Raw genomic sequence first — 12,670 nt, 5'->3', positions numbered from 1 at the left:
CCTCAAAGTTGGACTGTGAACTGGAATTCTGATACGAAAAATAACCACTCCTTTCCAAGTCACTTTTAGTCATGGTGTTTATCACAACAGAAAGGCATACAAGAAGAGAGTGCTGGGTTTTCTTGGACCTTACACTGGCTCTAGCTTTATTCCTTTCCAGTATAGGCTCCACCCCAGAACCACTGTTCTTCCCACTGCCTGGAAAACAGATCTCTACTCCATAACATAGCCCATAAATGGTCTCAGATCATCTTTGGCTCACATGTAGTCTTCCCTATGCTAGTATCCTGATCAACTCGCCATAAGTACAGCTGACACAAAAATGCTTTCCTTATTCCCATGGTGTTATGTTTTCAGCAAGTGCTCTCACCTGTAAGGGGAGGGCTACTGTACCACAAGACTAACAGCATATATGGAGAAATTCTCAAGACCCTGTTTTAACCTGTCTGATCTCCCCTGATCAACTTCCCCAAGGCCCTCTGCTTCTACAGATAAAAGTGGGCATCAACTTGCAGAGTATGAGAGTAGATTTCTTACAGGCATATGCTTCTGCAACGTTATCTATAGTCTAAAGGATGATCCAACCCACGGCCCTATTCCAGCATCTGTACCCAGATTCCAATTCTTGCCTACCTTCCTGATACCTTCTGAAGGATTGGACACACAGTTGTCAGCCCCTCCATTCTTGCTTATGGTCCGCCAGAGCTCAGCAAAAGTGCTATCCTGCTCCAGGGGATTGGTCCCCTTGGCTCTGAAGTACTCATAGACAGCAGAGTCCCGGACAGTGCCATAAGACATCTCCAGTTGCTTGGACAGGTCCTGAAATGTCCTGAAAGGCAGAAAGGCAGTAAAATTAAATGTTAGCAATTACTGCATAGTACACATTATAAGGATAAAATGGGCTGCAACCTCCTTCTGAGTTCCAGGCTCTGTACTAACCCATTATCCACATCCATCAAAGTCAATGTACAAATGCATCAATCCCTCAGCCTGGAGCCAGACCTCCATATGTCACAGATAGATTTCCTCAATATGAAACATATAAAACTAGGTTCCGTGTTGAGCTCAAAGTATAAAACAATAAGTAAGAAATGACTCTGCTATTAGTGAGCTTGGAATCCACCTATAAAAATATGAATCAAGGCAGGAAATGACAATATAACAGAGTCAGGGCAACACAAAACAACAATTACTGACAGCTTCTGCCCCGAGCATCCTAACGCTGAGCAGGCAAGATGGATGACAAAGATGATGACTAGCCCCAACACTTGGGGTTAGTGTGGCACAGACATTCACTATGATGCTGAGTCAATTAAGAGTCATCCCCTCTAAAACTTGCAGATGTGCTGGAATTCCAGCCAATTAATGACACAGAGTATCTACCAACCAAGTTAATTTTTGAAAAAGTAATGAAAACTGTGTTTTTACATGGATCTCCTGGGGTATTTTGTTTTGTTTTGTTTTTGTTTTGTTTTGTTTGTTTGTTTGTCTTTCATAGAAAGGGATTTAGAAGATACTGATGATAAAGGATCAATACTTGTGATGGTCTAGATTCATTTTTACCAAGAAAAGAAGCAAGTAGCTCCATCAAGACAGATGTTAGAAGGCCAGAGTATCTCAGGGAACCCCTCAGCAACCAACCCTTGGTTGCTACCTAAGCTAGGGTTAGAGAAGGCTTCTTTCTGGAAAGGGAGATGCATATACTTCCCGACTTTCTGCTTTGCATGGCACTATGGGTTCATCTTGAACTGAAAATGCCACTACATTGAAAACACCCTTTCTGCACCTTCCTTAGTGTACTATGCCTATATCACTTATGTTATCACACATGGAATGCCATGACTGTTTTATAGTGGGTCACTTTTTACCCCAGTATCACATGGCCCAGTTGGCAATCCAGTCTCTGCTGCCAACCAAACCCACAAGAGAGAATTTTTCCACACATCACTAGCCTGGGAAGAGATCCAAACTCAACATTCAAAATTCAGTTTCTAGTGCTTGTTATTTTTCACACCATTAGACTATCAAAGACTCTTCAGTTGAGACACAGTGAAGTCAGGAGCCCTCTGTAGTGAAGGCAGGAAGGATGAAATAGTACTGTGCTCTTATTTGCTACTTGAAAAGGAATGCCCATCATGGCATATGACATACATTGACATATTCCAGGCCAATTTTCAAAATTAAAAATCCTTAATGGGAACCTAGGTTTTCATTCCAGCGTCTGGCGAGATTGCTCTTTGTTTCTCTTCTGAAAGTCTCAGTACCTCCTGATGTGTCTTCCATAGGAAAAACCAACCCAACTATCTTGGTTTGCTTTTCTTTTGATGTAATAAACAACACAAACAAAGCAAAAGGGAGTTGTAAAGGAATGAGTTCACTCCATAGTATAGCTTTAAGTCTAACATGAAGAAGAGTCAGGGCAGGAACCTGGAGGTAGAAACCTAACAGAAACCATGGGAGAACACTGCTTACTAACTTGCTCCCCATGGATTGTATATTTTTATACAACCCAAGACTGCCTGCCCTGAGTGGAATGAGCTCTAGTGGACTGAACCCTTCCACATCAATCTTTTATCAAGAAAATTTCCCAGTGTCCTACCTTCAAACAATCTGATTGGAGTGTTCTCTTAGTTGAATGCCTGCCTTTCCAAATCTTCCTAAATTGTGTCATGTTGACAAAAAACTAACCAGTACACCAACCAATCTTGCCAGGTTCATCTATACAACTTCTCCTTCTCTCCATCTCCAGTGGTTTTCCCTAACCATTGCCAACCTAAAAGTAAAAATTACCACCCATTCTCATCTAAGCTACGAGGCTATGCCTCTCCCTTTGCCTGGAATCCTTTCATCTCACTCATGTACCTGCATGTTCTGCAAATCTAGCTGCAAAACCATCCTCAGACTATGTCTCACTATGGTGTCTCTCCATAGCTTGAAGGCTATCATAGCTGCACCATCTCACTGGTATTTCAAAGAGCAGCATTCCTTAGTAAAGAAAAGTAGTGGCTCTGGAGTCCAGCTACTCTCTTGTTTTTAGTCCTTACTGTCCCTAATAGAATGGACAAGTTCACAAATGTCCTTATACCTCACTCTCCAAATCTTAAGATGTGGGCTAGAAGCAGAGCCTGTAGCAGTGTGTTCCAACTGAAGATTAAGTTAGGATTGTTGCACAGGCCAAAGAACATTACCTGTTGGGGTCAGTACCTAAGAGCTGGAGGTCACTATTCCGAGCTGACATTATATACATGGGATCCCACCAGATGTAAGAATTTGGAGACCTGGAGCTGAAGCTGCTCCATCCCTACTCCATGGCCCTGGGCCCAGAGCTGGACAGCCTGCACAGCAAGGCCCGGAAGTGTATGGTTGCTCTCTTCTGCTGTGGTGTTGCTTTCAATAGCATTCCCTTGTTCCTTGCTATTTGCCCAAGTAATGGAGCTCAGGATTCATTTCCACACATTGCAGATGAAAGAAAACATAAAATAACAAATTTGATGAAGAAATCTTCCTAATTATTGTTCATTATTTATACCTAATTGAAGCAAGATGTTCCTTTGCTTGACGGGCCCCAAGGGTTGTAACTCAGCTATAAATCGCCTGGAATGAAAGGAGGGGAAATCTTCTTTTTCCTACATATTTTTTTTATTCTTCTCATGGTAATACAAACAAATACAAGCTTTGATGAATGGGAAACATCAGGATGAATTACACAGTTGAGTCTAAATACTGAACTACTCTAAATTACTGCAGTTTCTATGAGTATGGAACGAATGCATAACTTCCAGGGAGCTCTGATCTCCTGTTTTATCCCCACATTTGAAATGGAGATTTCTCTCTCCTGAGTATTTATTCATGATGGTGTTCCTGGCCAGAGGCTCAGAGAACATCATGGATGACAAGCAGGCAGTCTGAATGTTAATGGCTCTATCTCCCTTTCTGTCCCAGCAGAGCTTATTGTTCCATCTTCCTCAAACATCACCTTCACCCAGGGAAGCTTCATCATCTGACCATGGAGGTCTACTACCTCCTATAGCCATAGATTTCTATACAGAGATCTCTCTAATTACAGATGTATACCTTCTCAGCAGAGAATCCCAGGGTCATTTCCATGACTGTCACACAATAGGTCCAACCATCATGGTTCTGAGTATCTAAGCCTATAAAAGGACTGGAAGAGGTGGGCTCACCTAAGGACACCCCAAAAAACTATCATCTCCATGGGTAGTTTCCCTTTTGTCAGAACTCAGAGTTTTAGAAATAACTCACAGGGAAATATAATGGGGACTAAGGACAGCCAGTCAACGAGGCTGCCAAGCCAGCCTTGGCAATCAACAAAAGACAGATGCTGAGGATAGATAGGAACCCCATCAAAAAGAGGAAAGGAGTTTCATCAAGAGTGGACTACACTTGCAGTACATACAATTTACCTTTTCTTTTCAGCAAAAAGTGACTACAATCGTCCACGCACTTACTTTATAAAACAAATGGAGGGCAAACCCATTCATCTCAGCTTGGACATCTGTCAGTCCAGTGTGTAACATGCACCTCGATAAAATAACTGAACCAGCTATTATCCCAAACCATTTCTAGATGTCTCATAGGCCATGAGCTGTGACACCTAAAGCAAGAGATGAATAGTGACAATCTATTGGAAGTTTACAACAAGATATAAATGAATGGCTGGAGAGAAAACAAAAAAGAAATGAGCATCAAAAAACAAAACAAAGCAAAACAAAACAAACCCGGCACTGTGCAAATAATGTATGTGGGAGCAAAATACAGTTCCACATGGGGGACCCCTGAACATCCAGGGGAGAAGCCCTAAATTGGGAGCCAAAAGGGTTTCCTAAAGAAGCATTTGGCTGAATCATGAAGCCCGGGTGAAGGAAGCCAAGCAAGAACTGATGCATAGGACATTCTAGGAAGAGAAGAAGTTATCTATCCAGGCCCTGATGGGTGAGAAAACACAGGTCATGTGGGCTGCACATTACAGGTTGCCTGAACTTTGGAAAGCTGGCAGATCTGGATGTGATACTGTCTCAGAAAATCCCAGTCATCTAAGGTACTCCCTCAGCCTTCATGTGCGCCTCAGAACTGGAGTCTCAGCAGTTCCCTTGGCATGATGAGAGATGCAAATTCCTGACCCTGACCCCAGCTCTAACAATTCAGAAACTCTTGGGCTGGTGCTAGGCTTCTGTGCTTTCATAGCTTTCCAAGTGACTCTAATAAATTAGGTTCTAGAAACACTGACCAAGGCAATACATTTAATATCTGAGGTCTTAGCCTTTATAAGTCATCCCTGTTTCACAGGGTTGGTGAATATTAATGACCACAGGCACACATCCAGCTCATAGTCAATGTTCAGTGTCTGCTCTTCTGTCAGACTCTTAACAAGTAGCCCCAGTGTTTGAATCATGGTGGCCATCTAGTGGAGTGGAGGGTGGTATGCTAATACAGTTTACATTAAAGCCTGGAGCATTTGCTGACCTCACAGTGGAGTCAATGATATACCTTGAGGTCACTTAATACTTTGCTTGATATCCTGCAGTATGCACAGTTTCTTTGTTTAACATGTCTTTAAGAGAACAATGTAATGACCAACCTTACTTGTCTTAGATTTTGCATGTAATCAGGTGATGCAAACTAAACTAATACAGAGCTTTAATTTCAAATTACACACTCTTCCAGGCCTCTAATTTAGAGTAGTACATGTGTGCATGTGGGAGGGGAAAGGGTAAGCATTTGAAGAAAATAGTTAATAGTCAAGAGTAACCTTATACAATAATTACCCACCATAAATATTTAAAATGGTATATAGACATTGCTTGAGAGCATAATGTTTGTAGTACTATTGGTTAGCTGCATGCTACTTAATCTCTTACAAAACTCTATTAAACTTTTCTATAAAGTATCCCTCATTTCCTCCCAATGTGATGCTGTATGTGTTGCTCAATAGATCCAAAGCAGTGACTTTTGTTAGACACACAGGCAATAGGGGCAGACAGAATTCACACCTCAGACATAGACTACAGACAAACAAGTTACTACAAACTATAGACAAATGAAAAAGACATGGAGAAAAGTAGAGAATTTGAGCTTTAGCTTGCTCTCCATCAAAATAATCCAAAGACAAATGCTAAAATTTTCTTTTCTTAACACTGACACATTTTGGAGCCTCTGAGGTTATCTTTAATGCTTTAAATCAATACTCAGTAGTTGTCACACTGCATGGAAGAAAGCATGGGTAGGAAGCATACATCATCTTTCAGGATCGCATAATCAAAGCCTATCTCTTCATTCCTAAATCTATCTTCCAAGGAAAACAGCCTATACGCCAATTTATTTCTACCTCTCCACCAAAGTACAGGCAAATCCTCCCTATCAACACTTAAACTGTCACCTTATCAATACTACCTAATTCAGGTTTCCATGGTACCAAACGGGATGGTCTAGGACAAATCTGAACATAGACATGGAGACACCAGAACTCCAATTTGCTTTGTGAGCAAAATGGCTTCCCCTTCAAAAAGACCATCCTAGAAAAGTAGAAAGCACAGGGCAAGGGATTGGGACAAATGGCTTCTGAGACATTGTCTTAATTAGGGTTTTATTGCTTCGAAAAGAGACCATGACCAAGGCAACTCTTATAAAGGACAACATTTAATTGGGGCTGGCTTACAGGTTCAGAGGTTCAGTCCATTATCACCAAAGCTGGAGCATGGCAGCATCCAGGCAGACATGGCACTGGAGGAGCTGAGAGTTCTACATGTTGATGCCAAGACTTCTAGGAGAAGACTATTACCAGACAGCTAGGAGGAGGGTCTCCAAGCCCACCCTCACAGTGACACACTTCCTCCAACAAAGCCACACCTACTCAGATAAGGCCACACCTCCTAATAGTGTCACTCCCTGGGTCATGCTGTGGGAAGCCGCCCTCACATTCGCCGTTGCAAGATGGCGCTGACATCCTGTGTTCTAAGTGGTAAACAAATAATCTGCGCATGTGCCAAGGGTAGTTCTCCACTCCATGTGCTCTGCCTTCCCCGTGACGACAACTCGGCCGATGGGCTGCAGCCAATCAGGGAGCGACACGTCCTAGGCAGAGGATAATTCTCCTTAAAAGGGACGGGGTTTCGCCATTCTCTCTCTTGCTCTCTTGCGCTCTGGCTCCTAAAGATGTAAGCAATAGAGCTCTTGCTCTTGCTCTCTTGCTCTGGCTTTTGCTCTCTGGCTCCTGAAGATGTAAGCAATAAAGCTTTGCCGCAGAAGATTCCGGTTTGTTGCGTTCTTCCTGGCCGGTCGCGAACGCGTGTAAGATCATGCATATCCAAACCATCACAGGCATCATCCCTTGGATCCTTTGCTCTTAATCAGCGGCACAGTAAAAGCGTGTTCATTTTGAGAACTCCATCCCCTCTGCCTGTCTCTTTTTTTTGGACAACATCTAGTGTTAGAATCCTCCCATAACTAAGCCCACTCTCTTCTCCAAGTTTATACTTGAGCCAAAATGTTCCATTCTATGCCTCTACTAAAAGCCTTTCTTGAGCTGGTTTTCTGTATCTCACATCCTGAACTACTGATTCAGGGGCTTTTCCGTTGGAAATCATAACTGATGGCCATGAGCATCTCAAACAGTCTTGCAGCTAGGGCTCTGCAAGCTGCGCTCAGCTCTGAGAGAAGTTTCCTCCATCCACAAACTAACCTCTTTGAAACTGCATAGTGTCCCTTCAGTCACAGCCAAGGACAGTCTCCCCAGCTGACTGTCACTTCACTTCCTCCCCACACCTTGACCTATAAATCAATCTTCCTACTTCTAGATACGTTTTCATTAACAAAGAGATGAACGTGTTTGCAGCATGGGAAAAAAATCAATGATACAGAATTTATAAACACATCTTTGCATGTTAACAGAAATATTTACATTGGAAATGGAGATAAATACAGTTGCAACATGTAGAATCAATATACAGTATATGTAAAACAGATTTCACAACCATAGGACTGCCGTATTCTAGATCTGACTAATCTAATCCTAGACGGACTATTATTTTTCTTATTCTTCCTAAAGGAAAGCAATGGGGAATCCTATACATGAAGGATGGTGGGCATACATAGTTCATAAATGAAAGTCTTTACTACAGTGTGTATATGTGCCTGCTATCATTCTGACACTCTCATGTTTCTGACTTATGTCTGAATCTACCCAGGAAGATGCTGCACACAAGAAGCACAGCTTCCTGGTTATCCTTCCACTTTCTGCTTGAGAACTTGTACACACACACACACACACACACACACACACACACACACACCCTCTGTCCTTTTCTCCACTTCTCAGAATTCTCTTGTATCCTTTTCTCTGTGCCTCTTCCATTCAGGGCAAGGCTTCTTAAGGGTCATCCTTTTTCATTCAGTCAACATTCAGTATGCCCTAATTTTTTATATTTTTTATTAGGTATTTTCCTCATTTATATTTCCAATGCTATCCCAAAAGTCCCCATACCCTCCCCCACCATCTTCCCCCGACACTCCCACTTTTTGGCCCTGGCGTTCCCCTGTACTGGGGCATATAAATTTTGCATGTCCAATGGGCCTCTCTTTCCAGTGATGGCCAACTAGGCCATCTTTTGATACATATGCAGCTAGAGTCAAGAGCTCCGGGGTACTGGTTAGTTCATAATGTTGTTGCACCTACAGGGTTGCAGATCTCTTTGGCTCCTTGGATACTTTCTCTAGTTCCTCCATTGGGGGCGCTGTGCTCCATCCAATAGCTGACTGTGAGCATCTACTTATGTGTTTGCTAGGCCCCGGCCTAGTCTCACAAGAGACAGCTATATCAGGGTCCTTTCAGCAAAATCTTGCTAGTGTATGCAATGGTGTCAGCATTTGGAAGCTGATTATGGGATGGATCCCTGGATATGGCAGTCTCTAGATGGTCCATCCTTTTGTCTCAGCTCCAAACTTTGTCTCTTTAACTCCTTCCATGGGTGTTTTGTTCCCAATTCTAAGAAGGAGCAAAGTGTCCACACTTTGGTCTTCGTTCTTCTTGAGTTTCATGTGTTTTAATATGCCCTATTTTTGAGAATCTGACTGTATGAGGCCCTGCTAAAGGTTTAGGGATAGAGTAAGAATAACACAGAGGTCTTGGTTTCATGACATCTTCATGTCATGTTAAGATTGGAGAGAGAGAAAGGGGCACCAACAGTTATGCAATGCTGGAGTCTGAAAACAGAAACTCTTATTATGGGCTCTGTGTTCCTGTGAAACTCTTTTCACATGACTTTTTTTGTTTGTGTTTGTTTGTTTTAGTATGCTTTTGTTTTCTCCAATACTTTAAAAAGCATTTTAAAAGTTAAAGATTTAAAAAGCCACTGTGTATGTAAACACAATTCAGATCGGAGGCCATGGTTGGCAGCCTCTGATGAAGATATTGCTGGGGAGATAGCAAAGCATGATACAGTTTATGAAAAGGAATGGAGAAGATAATTATATAAAGAAGCCAGACATTGTTATCAACATCAGCTTTGGCATTTAGGCACATGTTTCTCTCTCTTTGCTAGCATCAGACAAAGATGATTTAGAGGGCATAGGTTCATGGAAGGCTGGACTGAGACCAGCAGCATCTGTCCTTCAGGGGAAGAGGCAGTGTGGCTGCAGAGGCTGCCTCTCAGTTTCTCTTACTCCAGAGACTTTTCCCCTAGACCATCTAGCAAGCCTGGAAGACAATGAGACACAGGCAGGTTCTTCGCATACAAAGCCTACTCATGGCACAGTTCTATGCAGTGAGCACAGTGGCAACCCCAGACCAGCAAAACTGTCCTGGGAATGAAGCAGGGCCCACCACAGGATGAAGTCCATGACAAGCTTAAAAAACTGGAAAAACAGACAAACACAAACAACAGTACAAAACTCGGTTTAACACATTCTTCATATATTAAATGAAATATAAATAATTTATGTTTTAAATGATACTATTAGGATATATTTTATAATTATCTTATTGTTTTAGTATTTTATTATACCTAATTTATATAGCATATAGCAGTTTTGATAAAATGGTGAAATAAACTTTAGCACCATTTTTATACGCATCCATATTGTGTCTTGGTGAGTATCTCTCAGATCAGAGGAGACCACTATATTGTGTGATTATTCAGAAACAAGAAAAATACCTTTCAACATTAGGAAACAGTATCTAATTCCACCTTTAACAAAAAAATCATAAATAAACACCAAAACAAAGAGAGATAAACAGAGACCACTTCCAAGACTTCCAGTTCTAACAAATGTATTCCTGCAAAATTTGCATTTGAATTATATGTAAAATGTGACCTGAATGATTTTAAAATCCCTCAGATATGCAAATAGAGTTCTGGACTCTGGGAACTTAGCTTTGTGCTCTCTTTTCCATATCCCCTTTCTTTACTGGTAGGGTAGGACTACTTGTCAGCTAAGACCCATTTCAAAGAGGAGCCTCCCTCCCCTGGTGCCCCCATCCAATATCTACTCTGCAGGCTATGGTGGAATAGACTGACTCGCATAGCTGAATCTCCCAAGAACCAGACATACCTAAAATTTTCAAGGCCAGTCTCCCCAACCCAGGGCTCAGGGATAAAATTCCTATACCACCAGGCAGGCTAGCATATCCTTCACCTCTACATCATTCAACTAGGTTTAATCCAGGCCTGGTCCCTGGAAGTGATAGGGCTCAGTGATAGAAGCTCTGAAAATGAGCCAAGGGAGAGCAGAAGGGCTGCATGCATGCCACACTCTCATTTTCCACAAGGTCAAGTCTGCAGGCCTCCGTGGTCCTCAGTGGAGAAGACTCATGCCTTATGTAACTAGAGTTTCTGCTCCCCTACCCACCCACTAGCCTCTTCACAGATGCTATGATCATGGAGGACGATCATGAAGGACCCCTATTCACTCATGTCTTCAGGTCTGCATTCAGACACATTGCCTGCTAAGCTGTACCCAAGAAATCTCAACTGTCACATCTTATAAAAAGAATGGGTCCTGGAGTCAAGGAGATGGCTCAGCCAAAGCACTTTCTACTGACCAAAGGCCCTACCCATAAATGCTGCGTAGGTATGGTGAACTTCTTATTATCCCAACATGTGGGAAACAAAGACAGCGCATACCTGGAGCAACCTGACTAGCTAGGTTAGCAGATTGGTGGGCCCAGGGTTCAATTCATAAACCTTGCCTTTTATCATATGCTGTAGAGAGTGACCAAGGAAAATATCAGACATCAACTTTAGGCCTCCACATGCAAGCACATACTCATAATACTCTCACACATATACAGACACATATGTAAATATGCATACATATAAGCATGTACACTCTTTATACGTAAACATGTAAAAATGGAAGGGAGATAGGGAGGGAGGGAGATAGGAAGGAAGGAAGGAAGGAAGGAAGGAAGGAAGGAAGGAAGGAAGAAGGGCTAGTCCATATTCACAGGATCCATGTCACTCTGCGCTCTAGGCTGAGCCTTGTCCTGACACTGACCTTGTACCTCATGTATCCTGTGTTCCTGACTCAACTGTGAGTCCCCTTGTGCATGGACTATATTGCCCCATATATGCTATGATAGACAGAAGTAAAGGAACCAGTTCTGGTTTAACCATATCCTGTGCTTGAAGCTCAAAGGCTGAATGTAGCTAGAGAAAAATCCAAGCTAGTATGCTAATGGAAGCTAGTATGCTAATGGGTCTAACTTAAAACCACTAACCTCACAGACTTCCAGTGGACCCTTGATGCTGCTGGGCAAGCTTCTATATTTCTCTGTACAATCAATTTTCCCAGTCTCTTGGATGGCTCTCAGAAAACACAGCTTATTATTCCCCAAGAAAGCCAAAGCCATCAGTTAAGAATTTGGTTTTAAAAAAAAAAAAAAAAAAAAAGAATTTGGTTTTACGCTGGCACAACTGGTTGTTATCATGTAGAAGAATGCGAATCGATCCATACCTATCTCCTTGTACTAAGGTCAAATCTAAGTGGATCAAGGAACTTCACATAAAACCAGAGACACTGAAACTTATAGAGGAGAAAGTGGGGAAAAGCCTTGAAGATATGGGCACAGGGGAAAAATTCCTGAATAGAACAGCAATGGCTTGTGCTGTAAGATCAAGAATTGACAAATGGGACCTCATGAAACTCCAAAGCTTCTGCAAGGCAAAAGACACTGTCAATAAAACAAAAAGACCACCAACAGATTGGGAAAGGATCTTTACCTATCCTAAATCAGATAAGGGACTAATATCCAAAATATATAAAGAACTCAAGAAGGTGGACTTCAGAAAATCAAATAACCCCATTAAAAAATGGGGCTCAGAACTGAACAAATAATTCTCACCTGAGGAATACCGAATGACAGAGAAGCACCTGAAAAAATGTTCAACATCCTTAATCATCAGGGAAATGCAAATCAAAACAACCCTGAGATTCCACCTCACACCAGTCAGAATGGCTAAGATCAAAAATTCAGGTGACAGCAGATGCTGGGGAGGATATGGAAAAAGAGGAACACTCCTCCATTGTTGGTGGGATTGCAGGCTTGTACAACCACTCTGGAAATCAGTCTGGCAGTTCCTCAGAAAATTGGACATAGTACTACCGGAGGATCCAGCAATACCTCTCCTGGGCATATATCCAGAAGATGTCCCAA

The 12,670-nt window shown here is 42.1% G+C and overlaps 1 protein-coding gene across 5 annotated transcripts in view; it reads right to left on the bottom strand.

The window, feature by feature from the left end:
* The window catches only part of Grid1 (glutamate receptor, ionotropic, delta 1), a 763,385-nt gene that overhangs the window by 61,870 nt on the left and 688,845 nt on the right, over positions 1-12,670 (bottom strand). For all 5 annotated transcript variants that reach the window (XM_011244962.3, XM_006518565.3, NM_008166.2 and 2 more), the window contains one exon: positions 634-829. In XM_011244962.3, the coding sequence (XP_011243264.1) occupies positions 634-829 (196 nt within the window). The remainder of the gene's footprint in view (positions 1-633; positions 830-12,670) is intronic.

Source organism: Mus musculus, chromosome 14 (genome assembly GCF_000001635.26).
Source record: "Mus musculus strain C57BL/6J chromosome 14, GRCm38.p6 C57BL/6J".
Taxonomy (NCBI): Eukaryota; Metazoa; Chordata; class Mammalia; order Rodentia; family Muridae; genus Mus; species Mus musculus.
Note: the sequence above shows the minus strand (reverse complement) of the source record. Positions and strands in the feature narration are given on the sequence as shown.